We start from the raw sequence: 16,795 nt of genomic DNA on the forward strand, positions 1-16,795 counted from the left end.
GGGGGCGCACCCTCAGACACACATTCTCTGACAGGTTAATGGGCGGGGCCGCCTGTGGCCTGTGGAGCTGGCCATTGGCTAGCTGGGCTGTCCGTCACGGCCTCCCGCCCCCGCTCTACGTCACATGACGCAGCCCATCATGGCGGCGGGAGCGCGGCTGCCCGGGCGCGGGGTGCCGCAGGGCTGCAGCCGTTGCTGCTGTTGAGAGGCGGCGGCGGGGAGGCTGGCGGGCGGGCGGGAAGGATGGTGGTTCTGTGGCCGGAGCGGCGGGTGCGGACCGGGAGCCGGGCTGAGGCTTGGCCGAACCGACGCGCGCTCCGGAGCGGCCAGCGCGGTGCCGCTGAGGCAGCGTAAGGGCGGCAGGAGCGACTGACGGACGGACGGACGGAAGGCCACCTGAGAGCCGGCCCCGGGCCGTGCGGTGGGCGAGATGCCGGGGCCACCGGCGTTGCTGCTCCTGCTGCTGCTCCTGGCCGCCGGCGGCGCCCGGGCCGTGCCACTTCCGCAAACAGGTGCAGGTGAGCGGGCCCGCGGCGGCCACGGGGCTGCGGGGGCCGGGCTGCGGGGCCGCGGAGACCCGGGGGGAGGCGGCAGGCCGGGCCGGGCTCGGCGCCGCGGAACCGGAGGGCCTGCCGGGGCGGGAGGCCCGGGAGAGCGAGCGAGTAGGGAGGTTGGTGCCGCAGGCGCGGGCTGCCTCCCCAGGGCCGAGGCGGGGGCGAGGCGATGCGGCGCGGCTGGGGCTGGGGCTGGGGCTGGGGCTGGGGCTGGGCGGGCGGCGAGGGGGTGGCGGCGGCCGACCCCTCCCGGGCCGACTGCGGTCCTGGCTCCAGACCTGTTGCCTGCACGTCCTCAGCCCGCATCCCCTCCTGGCCGTTCCGCTTCCCTTTGCGGATGTCACCTGCCCTCTGCGAGTCTCCCCGTCTTACAATGAGACCCGTTTCTTAGCTCTCATCGCGCACTTGCTAGTAAATGCTCAGGACCGAGGGCTCTGCGGGGTTCCCTCCCTCCCCTGCCGCTTGTGCTGAAGTTACAAACGGGTGCTAGACGCGGTGCTTTTTATTCGGATTAAATCTCCGGGCATGAGAAGGAAGCAACTCTATGCATATTTCTATTTTAGGAAGCCAGTGATTAGAGTAGCAGCCTTTGAATAACTATTGACAAAATGGCCCAAGGGTGATTGAAGTTTCTATTTTAGCTAAGTCGTGATTTTCTTTCTATTTTAGCGATGCCGTTTTTCATTTGCGGTTTATTTTCCTAGATAAAACACCAACCCCAGAAAGCATCCCAAGTTGGGTCTTTATTTTTTTTTTTAAGGAAAAAAAAAAATCTAGGCTAATTTGTCGTTATCATCTGCTGCTTATCTTTGAAATGAAGAGACTGAAATTTCATAGAATTTTCTTTATTTTCTGTTTATTAAATTGGTTGGGGTGACATTGGTCAACATGAACACATAGGTTTCAGGGGTGGGTTTCTATGTGTACAAGATCTGTATGTTGCACTGTATGCCCGCCACCCGAAGTCAAGTCTTCCGTCACCATCATAGAATTTTCGAGTTGGAATAGTCTATAAAGAAAATTTAGTACAATTTCTTCATTTTTTAGTTGAAGATACTGAGGCCATGGGGGTGTCAAATGACCTACCCAAGGTGACAGCTGAATTGTAGGTAGAATCATAACTAAACCCCAGGTCTTAGATCCCCCTGCTTGTGTGATTCAAGCCTTGTAACTGCTTAGGAATACTTTTGAAGTTGAGGGTTATTTTAGAATGATGGTAATTGGGTATGAACATGGAAGTTACCGTCCCCAGCAAAGACATATTTTTCAAACACGTCTACAATGAAAGCTGTATGTAATTATTTTCAGAGCTATGCCAGGTTATGTCATTGAGTGTCCTTTAGTTGAGTATTAACTATTATCATTGTATCATATAAGGTATGGCTAAATTTCTCCCACTGCCTTAGATCAAATATTTGTAAGGTGAATTCTGTTTTCTGATATGATAGATAAGAAGAGTGACTATTATTAGAAGTGTATAGGCAGGCCAGGTAGGAGTCACAGAAAGTATCTGGCAAGTTATAAAAGACTATATGGCCCTAGCTGGTTTGGCTCAGTGGATAGAGAGTCGCCTGGCGACTGAAGGGTCCTGGGTTCGATTCTGGTCAAGGGCAAGTACCCGGGTTGCAGGCTTGATCCCCGGTCAGGGGCGTGCAGGAGGCAGCCGATCAAAGATTCTTTCTCATTGATATTTCTCTCTCTCTCTCTCCCCTTCTCCCTTCCTCGCTGAAATAAATAAATAAATAAATAAATACACACTTAAAAAAAGACTATGGAAAGATGTTGATATTGGTATTGAAAGATATTGATGGTTAAATTGAAAATTAGCCCCAGAGTAGGATAATGGATAAAGAGTGGAAGGGATTCAAGAAGTTTCCAGATGACTTGCACTTAATCGAATATTTTTATATTTTGAAAAACGGATCCTATGTAGGAACCTATAGAAACTTGCCTTCCTATAAATCTCTTAGCGTGTTTTTTTTTAATGGTGGTATAAATAATAAAATCTAAATTTTTTTGAGTGCTGTAAAATCAAAAATTAATTCATAAATAGAAATATCAAATCTTGACATAAATAAAGCATAAAGAAGTATTTGGTGATTTATAGCAGCTTTTTACATTTTCCCTTCATATCCTGTTGCTTGGAAGGTGTATGGTTAGACATGAGGCTTATGACTGACAGGTAAGTAAAGTTAAATTTTGTGGAAAAGATGCACAATCACACATAGATTTTGGGGTTTGTATTTCCATCCAGAAGAGATTATTAATCCTGGTAGCAGAGATGGATTCTAGACCAAGGAGAATAAAGGAACCTTGGAGCTAATCCTCATAAGTGAGATCACTGATTATGAAAGATATACCCCTTTGAATATATATGGCATGTAAAAGAGCAGTTAAGCCAAAACCGGTTTGGCTCAGTGGATAGAGCGTCGGCCGGCGGACTGAAAGGTCCCAGGTTTGATTCTGGTCGAGGGCGTGTACCTGGGTTGCGGGCACATCCCCAATAGGAGATGTGCAGGAGGCGGCTGATCGATGTTTCTAACTCTCTATCTCTCTCCCTTCCTCTCTGTAAAAAATCAATAAAATATATTTTAAAAAAAATAAAAGAACAGTTAAACATTGAAAACATAATAACTCTCAAGCTTTTAATTATCTGCAGAGCTGGCCATCGTCAAATTAAGGATAGATCATTGCATGGGGTCTTTTGCCTCGTTAGCCACATTCTTTCTACTTAAAGTTCAAATTGGTTAATAATGTCTTGGAGAAAGCATGGCTTATCAAAACCAGGTTGGAAAAAATACTTGAATTTTATCCTTTGCCAGCCCATTTGCATGGGAAAGAAATGAGGCAATTTACTAAAATTCAGCATTTAAACTGAAATTTATTTATCCAAGGTTGTTTTTTTGTCATCCAAAATAATTTCTAGATTCAGAAGTTAACAAATATTTATCCATTTAATCATAATGAAACTTTGTAAATATGTCGTTGCCTTTGCCCATTAGAGGCAAAAGGCATTTCTTGGTTGCACTTTATTTTGGGGGTCTCTCTCTCTCTCTCTCTCTTCGAGTCCCTTACACCCTCTCAGGAAGCTTCTTTTCCTGAGAATCTGTATTTCTGCAAACACAGAAATATCCTTGTTAGGTAGACTGACATCTTGCTGGCCCTCACTAGGAAGCTTTCATAGAGGGAGAAAGTCCACTGTTTTCACACAGTTAAATTGCCGAACTAAGATTACAGTTAAGAAATTCTTTTCTACAGATCATAGTATCCCATTATGTGCCTTTTATAAGATTATTCCGGATTCACATAAGAAAGAAAGCTCTTGTATGGGTGAAGGCATTCCTCTCAGCCCACGGTTTATTAATATTAGGGTAGTGGTCAGACGAGGAAACCACTTCCATTGTTTTGTGGCGTATTAGATCACCGAGCACAGAGGAAGCGTTTAGCAGCTCCAGATAAAGGACCTCACGGAAGTCGGTGAAGCCGGTGGGACCCAGCTGCTGATTAAACAGCAGCTCTCGTTTTAGATTAAACAAACGGACTTGTGTCTTGAGCAAGATTCCTGAAGTAAAGGTAGTGCTTTCTACAGTTTGAATTTTTGTGTTTATTATAACAGCTTCTGAGAAAAAGTATTTTCAGTAAGCTTTCCATGCACGTTATTTCAGCATTTATGGCTGTAAGGCTTGAGATTCAGGTTGGGAATGCTCTAATTGCTTTCAGTTGGTGATATTTTTGGGTTAACTAAATATGCTCATTTGCCCAGTAATAGGAAGTCTGTCCAACAATTTTGTAGCTGATTAGCATTGTAGTTATCAAATCCCTACAGTTTTGCTGATATCAGTGTGCTGACTGTTTATGCAGCTCTTGAAATTTAGAGTCCTTGGGCCCTCTGTGTCCCCTGTGGGCTGTGTCACTTAGATAACAGCTGCACATACAATAAAAAAGACTTTGTAGTGTGAGTAAGGGATGGCCAGGGTTTTGAAACAGTTAAACGAGTGCTCAAAAAAGTCCTTGTAGGTGGACATAGAAGAACTTTTTCAGTCTCGTTGAGAGTAAAAGTCATGAGCCAATCATAGGAAGAGCAGGTATGGGAGATGAAAGTTGGACTTTGGAGTTGGTCTGGCGTTGGCCTTCCTGTGCCACTTCAATAGCTTTAAGACCTTGGGCCAGTTACTTGACCTCTCCCAAGCTTCTTAGATCTCAATCATTAAAACAAGATGATGATAATATTTACCTACAGGGCTGTTGAGCAGGTGAGGTAGAGGTGGTGTGACACATCTGCTACATGTTGAGCACTCAACAACATAGTCTTCTTCATTGCTTCTGATTGGTAAATTTAGGGGGTTATCATAGAATTGACTAATGGTGAGTGTATGGCTTCAGAGAGGAAACTCAGTGGAATGCCTAGAACTTGCTGGATTTAAAAAATCTTTGTTACTCAAAATAATTTGTTCTATGATGGGTGGAGAAGGAACCCTTTAAATCTAGCTTAAGTATGCAATAGAGGCTGGTGGTGTTACTTCTTGAAATTTATAATGTTGGGGAATTACGCTAGAAATTTAAAAGATGATCTGGATTACTCCACTTTTATGTAATGAACTTGGTCTTAAACATCAAGATGCCTAAAGCTCTTGCATGTGCACAGTTGCTGGTTTTAATTTAAAGGAACCGAGAGCAATCTCAGTTTAGTCCCAAACAAAATTGTTTACTCGCATAAAGCATCCCTGAAGGCAGCCAGTCAACCTGGACCCACAGCGCCGAGGCTCCCTTAGAAAATGTCAGTTGGAGAGATGACTGTGACTGTCTTTTCTTCTCTTTTAAAAACATGTATTTTTGCAGCCTCCTAGCTGCACGTTACTCTTTTAAAAATGTGTATTTATTACTTGACATGAGGAAAAGAATATTTTAGAAAGAAGCTGGACAGATATTCCTGGTATAAAATAGACTGCTACATCTAGGGCTGTTTTTAGATTCTAATCGCAACCTTTCTGTGAATCTTCATACGAAGACACTGTTGTAAGAGAAAGCTGAAGAAATAGGCTAAAACTGGTGTGTCAGAGCAAACTGTTGAAGTATTTTTAAATTGTAGCAAGTGACTAATTTGGAACCATGCCTTGGCATTACAGTTATTTGCCACAAAGAACAGGCGTATCAGAAAAATAACCTTGCCATTTCAAAAAGTGTTTTGTTTTTTTTACAAAGGTTAGCACAGTGCAGAAACTCCACATTTCATTTGACTTCGTTGTTACTCAAGTGGGGAAAATGAGAACTATTGACACGAAATGCCTCAGGTACCTGAGAGCTCTTTGCAGCCTCAATTTCCCTACTAAGACCTTTTTTATTTTACCCCCCCCAATCCTTAGGGATCCCTAACCCTAAGGAACTCCTAGGGTGTTTATTTGTGGGACAGGATGTTCATGGGGTGCAGGATGAAAACATTGGAACTTAACTCTATATCTTCACCTTTTTAATATTTTGGTTTATGTGATTTTTTAAGGTATAGAATATATTGGTACACTAATACATTTTTATGGTTTGTAAATAAATAAATTTACATGAAATGGAAGGAATGTAAAGAAAATTTACTGATGGGTGAGCTGTGTGATCAAAAACGTTTGGATTCAATGTACAGTCTACAGTTTCCATTTAGCAAATAGCCCTTTTAAGTTCTGCCTCTTCACCCAGATTGCCAGGACTCTGTCTTATATCCTTAGTATTTCTAGCGTTTGCATGGTATCTCACGGTTTGTGGATGATCAATAAAAGTTTGTGGGTGAGGATGATCAAGATGATACTGGAGAACGGGGTTCATCACACCAGGGGTCGTGTGTGTGTGTGTGTGTGTGTGTGTCAGAAAAGGAGAGAGTATAAGCTAGAGCAGCGGTTCTCAACCTATAGGTCGAACGTCCCTTTCACAGGGGTCGCCTAAGACCATCGGAAAACACACATATAATTACATATTGTTTTTGTGATTAACCACTGTGCTTTAATTATGTTCACTTTGTAACAATGAAACTACATCCTGCATATCAGATATTTACATGACGATTCATAACAGTAGCAACATTACAGTTATGAAGTAGCAATGAAAATAATTTTATGGTTGGGGGTCACCACAACATGAGGAACTGCATTAAAGGGTCGCGGCATCAGGAAGGTTGAGAACCACTGACTTAGAGCCTCTAATTCTTCTGTGAACCTTGCTTTTTATCCAGCCACAGTTCATCGCCTGGAATGAAGCCATTTATAATTGTTTTATTTTTTAATAATAAACTTTTTCTTTTAGAACAATTTTAGATTTACAGAAAAGTTGCAAAGGTAGTACAAAGAGTTCCTGTACATCCTTTACCCAGATTTCCCTATTGTTAACATGGTACAGTAGCCTAGTACATTTGTCTCAAGTAGGAGCCATTACTAATAATTATTATTAACTAGAGTCCATCCTTTATTCCGATTTCTTTAGTGTTTTTCTGAGTCCTGTTTCTGTTCTAGGACACCACATTACATTTAGTTGTGTCCCCTTAGGCTCCAGTAATCTGTTCTTTGTTTTATTTTGTTTTGCTTTTTAATCCTCACCCAAAGATATTTTCCCCCCATTGATTTTTTCGAGAGGGTGGAAGGGGTGGGGGAAAGAGAGAAACAGAAACATTCATTGGTTGCCTCCCACACGTTCCCTGACTGGGGCCAGGGATGGAACTTGCAACCCAGGTCCGTGCCCTTGACCAGGAATTGAACCTTCGACCCTTTGGTTCGCAGGCCCACGCTCTAATCGCTGAGCGCCACCGACCAGGGGCTGTTCTTTGTTTTGATGTTCTTGACAGTCTTGAGAAGTACTGGTCAGGTGCTTTGTAGAATATCCCTCTGCTGTCATGGTTTGATGTTTTCCTCCTGATTAGATGGGGGTATGGGTTCTAGGAGGAACACCACAGAGATAAAGTACCATTCTCATCACACCATATAATGGTTACGTGATTTCACCGTGACTGCCATCGGACATTTTATCTGAACTTCTACCAACTGAATTTCCAGACCCCTCAAATCTCTACAACTAAACTCTTAAGCCTAAGAGGTTGGCTTCCTTCCCTTGATCACCTGGCTGAGGTGCTGTTTGTCAGCCTTCTCCACACTGTGTGTGTGCCGAGATGATGTTATACCCCTAATCTCTCAGGATTGAGGGACGCCTCGGAGGCTTAAGTGTAGAGTGATTTTAGGGGTCTGTCGACTTTGGAAATAGTTGAAAGGGATTGTGGGCACCTCCTGTAGTTGGTAAAAGTGAAGACCCAATGTCTGGTGGCAGGTCTCTTGCAGAGCATGGTGGTAGACTTGTTTTGATCTTTACGGAGCTTTTCTCTTTTTTTTTTTATGGAAAATTTCAAACATACACAAAGTAGAGGAAGTAATATAATGAACTCTCATGTACCCATCACCCAGCATCAACAGTTTTTAATTTACGGTCAATCTTGTTCACATGTACCCTTCTCACTGGCTCCAACCCCATTGTTTTGGTGTAAATCCCAGCTATGGTATCAGTTCAACTGAAAATGTTTCAGGAAAAAGTAAAGATGTTTTTATAAAACAGGGTCACTTCAACAAGATCACCTGGGGATCCCAGCTGGCATGGCTCAATGGTTGAGAGGGGACCTATGAACCAGGAGGAGGTCACCGCTCAATTCCAGGTCAGGGCACATGCCTGGGTTGTGGGCTCGATCCCCAGTGTGGGGCCTGCAGGAAGCAGCCAATCAATGATTCTCTCTCATCATTGATGTTTTTATCTTCCTCTTCCTCTTCCTCTTCCTTCCTCTCTTAAAAATAAACCAAAACCAAAAGAAAAAGAAAAAAGATCACCTGGGGATTTGTAGGAGTGCAGGTGTTTGAACCCCAAACAGACCAACTGAATCAGAATTCTGGAGGTTGGCCTGGAAATCTGTATTTATAATACTTTTCTGGGATTTCTCTGCCCCAAAACAAAATATTTTATTTTCTACTACTGACAAAATCAATTATTTAATAGAAATCTGTTGGCTTGTATAACCAGTGAGACTTAAGGAAGGAAGAACAATTTTAAATTTAAAAAATTTAAATTAATGTCAGTTCCTGAAATGTGAAGAGGTTGCTACTCCTGACCACTGTGCGGGAATACAGTACTGAAGACTCTTCCTGGGAGAAGTGCCTGTTCCGTAACCACAGAAGAATTTAAACACTCCAGGGCAGAACACCCTTACAGCTCTACATATCTTTGATTTTTTTTTTTTTTTAACTTCAGCCCCTTCTTTGGAAGTCAGTATAACTAGTAACCTCTTTACGTTTTATAAATATCCTGTATAAATAATCAGTAAAAACTGTGAACCGGTACCTGATAGATGCCGGCCCTGGGAGCTGAGAACCTGTGGTGTAGACGTGCCAGCCGATGCCCGGTTCTGCCCTGCACCCCGACTGGCCAGGACTCTAAGCTAGAGCCAGTGTAACTCGGCGACATTCCTGTCCCTCGGGTCACAGATGCACACACTATCCCAGGCGGGCCTCAGTTCTTGACCTATATAGTAGCTGCTGGTGTTATTTCTTTTCAGCACAACATCATGTTAACATCTTTGTTTTTAAAAAGTTTATTTTTTCAAGCTAGTTGATCTTGGAATAGCCTAGGATTCGTAGCGTATTTCATATTTTCCAACAGGTACTTTTTTTTAAAGCTAGTCGATATGTGTTGATACACAGGATGGAGCAAAACATTTGTGAGTATGGGAAACATAGCATTTATTCTTGTGTTATTATTGATTAATAATTGTATTATTTTCCAAAACTGTACATTTTACATTGATGTACAAAATCCTATCTAATAAAGAGGGAATATGCTAATTGACCCTCATGCCATTGCAAAGATGGTGGCGCCCACAGCCAATAAGGAGGGAATATGCTAATTGACTGCCCCACCCTCAAAGATGGCGGCGCCCACAGCCACAAGATGGCCAGCAGGGGAGGGCAGTTAGGGGCGACCAGGCCTGCAGGGGAGGGCAGTTGGGGGTGACCGGGCCAGCAGGGGAGGGCAGTTGGGAGCGACCGGGCTGGCAGGGGAGGGCAGTTGGGGGCAATTGGGCTGGCAGGGGAGCAGTTAGGGATTGATCAGGCTGGCAGGGGAGTGGTTAGGGGTTGATCAGGCTGGCAGGTAGAAGCGGTTAGGGGCAAGCAGGCAGGCAGGCAAGGTGAGCAGTTGGGAGCTAGTAGTCCCGGATTGTGAGAGGGATGTCTGACTGCGGATTTAGGCCTGATCCCTGTGAGATCGGATCTAAACCGGCAGTCAGACATCCCCCGAGGGGTCCCAGATTGGAGACAGTGCAGGCTGGGCTGAAGGAGATCCCCTCCCCCCCAGTACACGAATTTTGTGCACCGAGCCTCTAGTATTCTTGTGATTAGCTAAAAAAAGTAAACTACCCCAGAAACTGCTATATTAAATGGGTTTGATTAAGAACATCATAGGTTCATAGACCAGTACAGATAATTCAGGACTTTATTTTTTGCAACACATATGCCTTGAATAGGAGAAAAGAAATTAGTTCAAGCATCTATGATAGTGAACTTTGAGAGAGAAGTTGTTCTTATTCCAAAGTGAAACCACTATAATTTAATTTTTAAAAGCTCTTTTTTTTTCTCATCTGTTCTCCATGTTCATAGTCCATCCCAAACACCTCTTACATTCTTTTTTTGCTATAGTGAACAGGAGACTTGAGTTTCATATATAATTGCAACTTTTAATTATAGGAAGTAAGTCTCTAAGATATCTTGGACTTAGAAGGTAGATGAGGGAGAATTTGTAGTCATTTTACACATTTAAAATATCTATTTTAACCAAATAGTAATTGTGAAATTTTGTAATTTCAGCTTTTTATTGCAAAATAGAAGTGTTATGGTCTGTTGGTCACCTCTCACATAGCCTCTAAATATAAGTTTTATGTGTTTTTCACATTGCAGATTCTTCCTCAGAACCTCAATAAATTCAACTTGTGTTCCTTTCAGAAGGAAAAATATTCCTCTTCCTGGTTCTCCCTGGCTGGGTGCCTCTCTAGAATGGTTCTTTATGTCAGTAGCAACTGTTACTTTCCAAGGACCCAGCCTGCAGTTATAGGCAGAGCCCCACTTGACTCTGACTTCAGACTGTCATTAAAATGCAGCACCCGCACACTGATTGCTAGTGAGACACTGAGAAATAACAAACTTACCAGAATAGTCCTCGGGAACACTCTCCCAGAGGCCTGATGCAGTTCAGAAATGTGTAATCTAATTTCTTATTTAGGAAAAAATTAACATTTAACAAAAGATCATTATATCCAATATTAACCATATAGGCACTGGGTAGAATCATAACATTTTGAAATTATATATCCTTATAGCTAGAACTTAGAGCTGACATGCAAGTTTACAGGTGCAGGAACCAAGGCTCAGAGAAGTTAAGTAGCAGATCCAGTCCCATACTGCCAGTCAGTGGCAGACTAATTGTGGACTGAGGGGTCCTACCGCCCAGTCCACCCTGCTCACCAAGTTCACTGCCTTGCACTGTCGAGAATTCTCTTATTAGCGAGATGCACACACACAGGCTAATTCCAGTCATTTCTCCTCTGGATATTTATTTCTATGTACTGTCTGAAAGTACTGGGATGAGATTTAAGCACAGTTGTCATATAGTCAATTCTTGAAGTATTGAAGAGAATTACTTAGTGAAAATTAAGAAACTAAATTGCTAGCTTCCATGATTAGGCTCAAAAAGACCAGGTTCATTTTTTACTTTTTAAAATTTGTATGAATAATTTAGTTTCCACCTGTGAGACAAAGTTGTACTGTTTAATTAAAGGTGTTAAAATATTTCTAATTTTTTAAACGTAATGATAAACGTGTAAAATATTCACTTAAAAACATGTTATTTCTTTGAAGAACATCTGTTAGTTGAGTTGGATTTCTTGGAATGAGCTTCTTCTCTCCCTTTGTTCTCTTCATTCTACCATGTGAGAGCCTTTATTTTTTCTATTACATTTTATTTCCAGGAATCCCCCTCCCACATGCCCACACACTTTTAAAATAGAATCTTTTCATGAATATAATATCTCCTCTTATTGCTGAGGATATTAAGTATAGTTGTTAGTTTTAGTTTTGTTTTTTTTTAAACACCTGCACTCTGCTTCCTTCAAGTAGCTTTTTGTCTATTTGGGTTGGTCACTATCTTTTAACTTTTCAAGGAGGGTTATTTCAAGTGTGAGGTGATCCTTGGAAGTCGGTTCATGTTAGAGTGAGGGACACTGATGGGAGTTGTCCTTTCACCCCACACTCCATGTCACATCTGCCACCAAGTCCTGGGCACAGCCTCTCTCACCCTCCGCATCATGGAGTGTAGGAGCCATGTGATCTTGGAAAAGCGTCCTCACCTCTCCATTGCTCCGTTTCTTCATTTTTCAGTGGGGCTGATACTAGAACCTACCCAAAGGGCTGTGTGGGATTGGGTGAGTTTAGAATAGTGCCTGCACATAGAAGCACTGTTCAGGTATTAACCATGTTGGTTTTTTTAAAGTTAATGGGCATTTTAATTTTTTTAAAATTGATTTTTAGATAGAGAGGAAGGGAGAGAGAGGAAGGGAGAGGGGTAGAGAGATAGAAACATCAGTGAGAGAGAAACATCATCGATCAGCTGCCTCCTGCATGCCCCCTACTGAGGATCAAGCCCACAATCTGGACATGTACCCTGACTGGGAATCGAACTGGTAACCTCTTGGTTCCTGGGTTGGCGCTCAACCACTGAACCACACTTACCGGGCTTAACTATTTTTATAACCACCTGGGCCAAACCACCAGCATTTCTTGCATGAATTGTTGTCATAGCAGAAATGTGCTTTCTGATCACTCCATATAAAATAACAACCCCCATCTGCTACTTTATTTCCCACGTGTGATCTCCATCTGAGGTACCACGTACGCCTTCCTGTCTGTCTCCCCGCACAAGCAGGTGAGCTGTTTTCCAATCCAGGTTCCCGGAGCCTGTGGCAGTGCCTGCTTTATAGAAGGTGCTTAGGGAACATTTGAGGAAGGAATGTTTTGGGTGAGACTTGTTGACTGGTGGGCTTCGCATTAGGGCGATGGAGCAGCCACTTCCATAAGAGACCCCTTGTCCCCGTGGCTCTTTATTGCCGGAAGGTCTTTTATCTTGGGCTGGACCCCTCAGTGTGTGGAAGCACCTAGTTATGTCGGGTTAACCTCTCCTTGGTCTGTTTTTCTGTATAATGTGAAGGCACATCAGGGAAGCACTATCAGGACACCCGAGTTAAACCTCATCTTTGTGTGCCTCGGAGCCTTGTCAGGGCCGGTGAGGTAAGCAGTTTCTGGCTGAGTTATGGAGATAGTACTTAAAAAAGAAAACTTTGTTATGGAGGTCTTTGAACATACACAAAAGTAGACAGAAGAGTAAAATGAATTCTCTTTACCCACCTCCCAGTCCCAGCCATGCCTCTGGCCAGTCCAGCTACATCCATACCTCCATCAACTTCCTCTCTGAAGAGAGAACTTTTAAAAGACACATTGCTTATGACTTTGTTTCACTTATATTAACAAGAATTCAATTTAGGCCTTAGGAAGCTACAAAGCTTCTGAGACTATAGGCTCTAGCAAGGTGTTGTAGGAAATTAGAAAAAAGAAAAAGGTAGACAGACGTGTTTTTCTAGGATTTTTAGGGTCTGCCCTACCTGGAAGTAAGATGCATGCATTTAGGTCATCTCCTAGCCTTCGGCCTGTTGTGCAGAAATTGTATTGGCTGAAGTTTGTGTTGTGACTCCAGTCTTCCATTGGTTTGCCTGCACATTTGTACAGATTTCCATGGGAAGTTGAGTGAAGAGACAGACTGTCCTTTCCCCGAGACAGTAGTGGTCACTGCAGTGGCCGGTATTGGGGAGGAGCCCTGGGAAACGTGCCCTGAGGTCCTGCTTCTGGGGCGGCTGCTGCCTGTTCTGACCTGGCTTCCGGGACTGCAGGAAGGCCTGATTCAGAGTTGCCACAAACCTCTGAGCATGGCGCATGGCTGCACAGCTCAGCCATGCCAGCAGCTTCATGAAGAGTCTAGTTCAGTGATGGCGAATCCATGACAGGCGTGTCAGAGGTGACACGCGAACTCATTTGTTTGGTTGATTTTTCTTTGTTAAATGGCATTTAAATATATAAAATAATATCAAAAATATAAGTCTTTGTTTTACTATGGTTGCAAATATCAAAAAATTTCTATATGTGACACGGCACCAGAGTTAAGTTAGGGTTTTTCAAAATGCTGACACGCCGAGCTCCAAAGGTTCGCCATCACTGGTCTCGTTCATAGAATACCACCCTGCCTTCGTTTCTCAGGTGTGGGGCACGGGTCCCACAGAAGCCTCCTAAGCCTGACACCCTGTTGGCCAAGCTGTGCCTCCTTAGGGGAGCTCTCTTCTTTGGTAGCTTGCATCCTAGTTAGTGTCTTTAAAATTGGAGTGAAATGAACCTTTGATAACAAATTTTAGTGGAATAGGCTGAGTGAAACAACAAATTTAGAGTCATATCTTAGAAAGCATCTACTTAGATTCCTTTTTTTACCAAAAAAAAACCCAGAAGTGGCAGCCCAGGGACAGTGAGCCCCGTCTCCACAGCCCAACACGCCCTGGGCTGCCAGGGAGGAGAGGGCACCTTTGGGCTTTTGCTTTGCAGGCACCAGGTGAGTCTACTACAGCTTCCGGTCGTCATGGAGACGTCACCGAGAACATGGTGTGTGTGAATGAATACTCGCGATCAGAGGAGAACATAAGTTGGGGGAATTCCACTTTCTAAGAAAACTTATTGTTTAATGAAAACAACTTAATAGTTACACTGCTTAATATGAATTGCAAAATGGGTAAATTAAGAATGTTTTTGGAAGTTCTATGAGACCTGGGGAATAAGTGATGAACGATTGATTAATGGTGGGGAGGGACAGGACCACCCAGTACAATATGCATTAGGGGATGGTTAGTAGTGGGAGGAAAATCTTTGCCAAATAAGAGCATCAAATTATCAAAGGACTGCTGCTGTTACAATGTTGTTTGACCCTTAAAACCTAAGTTCATTCTGTTAACCGGGAGATTAGTCATGAATTTCTTTCTCCGCCTCTCCCTCCTTGCTTATCTTCCCTCCTTTGCTGGTGCTCCTTAGTTGGTGTCTCTCACTTTTTTCTCTCTTTTCTCCCCTTCCCCCTACTTCTGACTGAATGCCAGGCTCTGTGCTGGGCCCTGAGAGTCACTGGTGGGGTGTACAGGCCTGGTCCCCAACCCTGTTTAGCTTGCAGTCTCGTGGGGAAGACGTGGACGTTTGGAATGCTAGTGTGATAAACTCTATGATGGGGAAATACAGGGTGCACTGGGGGTCCAAAGGTAGGGACTAGGACCTGCGGGGCCAGTTTCCAAGTTGAGATCTGAATGGTGAAGATGAATTGGGGGAAGGGTGTGTCAGTGGGGAGCTTCCTGGTGGGAAGAGTGTAAATACCTGTGACGGAACCGGGAGTACATACTTGGTCTTTGTCCCCTTTCCTGGACCAGAGCTCCCGAAACACGGGATTTCCTGGTGATGGGGTGATAGGAGCATCTCTTGGTATTAACAAGCCCCTCTCAGTCACACATGAATTTATGCTAATGAAGTGACTCTAGGTGGGCCCCCATTAGCTTCATGATGGGCTGGCAGCCAGAGGAGCCAAGTACGTGATTAGAGGGTTTGTCCTTTCAGCCCCACCCTTTATGATTTGAAGCACTGTTAACCACACGGTAAGTATGAGGACATTTCTCTTTATAAAAGTCTATCAGCTTGTAACTGAAGAAGGAATGACAACATGAGAGGATCAGCATTTTGCAGTCTCTAATGGATCGAGCATTGATTATCATTGCTTTTTATCAGTGGATGTTTACATTTTTTATTTAACCCCAGGATTGTTTCACAGGTAACTCTTTAGTTAATTACATGTATGTTCACATTCTGATGGAAGCTCTAGGCAGGGATTTATAATGGTTGAATTAATAATCAGGTAGTGCTCCTGACTTACTCTGAGTCATTACTGAGAAATTGCATGCTCCTAATTACCTGTCTATAAAACAGATAATAGGTACCCACCTCTTAGAGTTCCTTAAGGTTTCTGCTTATTAAATCAAATGGTAGATAACTATTAAAATGGTTTGAAACTGTGAACTATCACTCACAGAATGTGTTTGAGAGATGCCAAGGATGTTTTAATTGGTGTCTGAGGGAAGCATGCTAAGCACCCAGACCCCTAGTTACCCTCATTCCAGTTTGCAGTGGGTAAAGCTGCCTCAGTGTCTGGAGGCACTCCTGCTGTTACTGATGTTTTTCTTTACTAGACGTGGGTTTGATGTATGCATTCTGGATGGCAGAGACGAGAATGTTTAAGGAAACCCGTCTTGCTTCATGGTTTCCTAACAGTTGTAATCGAGCCTCCCAGGGGCTGGTTTGCAGTTTGCCCGCAGGGGTGTGGGGACTTCAGCTGCAGTTCCTCGGGCTGGAATTTCCTTCCTCTGTGGCCTATGCAGGCCCATCTCGCCTTCCAGCCTGTGCTAGGTTGGTTCTAGTTCTTCAACTTACAGAAGTTTTTCCTTCACTGGTATATAGAGGTTTTTTAAAGCACAGTGCTTTGGACGAACCAAGAGAAAAACACAGTATATAAAATAGTTTTAAAAGTGATAAAACTGTAAAAATTCCTACTGGAGGCTACCTAGTAGGTTCCTTTTCAGGCAGTAATTTGTGGAGTGCTTTCGGTGGGACTGGTAGACGCTGAGGTGCATGGGCCTGGGGCACTGAGGAAACCTGCGTGCGGGGGCAGCTGCCTCCGTGGTGTCCTCACCAGGTAAGCCTGTAGGTGAGGGGAGGGCCAAGCTCGACACAACGGGTTGTTTAACACGTGGACAACTTCTCCTGCCGACCTAATGGCTCACAGGAGAGGTTTTCTGAATCCGATAACTGAGCTGCCTTCAGGCAGTTCTGATCCAACTTGACAATAAATAGACAGTGTGTACTGAGAAAAAAAATACGGATGGAAAGAGAGGAAAAAATGACTTAATATTTGTTATGTGGAGCTTGGAGGAGAGCCCCAGGAGTGTGTACTGTCTTAATTAACAGTGATAGACTTCGGCTCAAAGTACTTAGGTGAGGCTGTTTTTGAGTGTTAAAAGTTAACCTCGAGAGGCAAAACAGTGTGGGGTCCTGGGGAGC

General features: G+C 43.7%; 1 protein-coding gene across 2 annotated transcripts in view; it reads left to right on the forward strand.

The window, feature by feature from the left end:
* The first annotated feature begins 248 nt into the window (after positions 1-248).
* The window catches only part of LMTK2 (lemur tyrosine kinase 2), a 56,114-nt gene continuing 39,567 nt past the window's right edge, over positions 249-16,795 (forward strand). Inside the window, exon 1 of one of the 2 annotated variants that reach the window (XM_070414346.1) lies at positions 249-518. In XM_070414346.1, coding sequence (XP_070270447.1) covers positions 431-518 — 88 coding nt within the window. In that variant the 5' untranslated portion in view covers positions 249-430. The remainder of the gene's footprint in view (positions 519-16,795) is intronic. The other variant, XM_070414347.1, reaches the window with a different exon arrangement.

Source organism: Myotis yumanensis, unplaced genomic scaffold (genome assembly GCF_028538775.1).
Source record: "Myotis yumanensis isolate MYYU_CA2020_CCGP unplaced genomic scaffold, mMyoYum1.0.hap1 SCAF_5, whole genome shotgun sequence".
In the NCBI taxonomy this organism is placed as follows: domain Eukaryota; kingdom Metazoa; phylum Chordata; class Mammalia; order Chiroptera; family Vespertilionidae; genus Myotis; species Myotis yumanensis.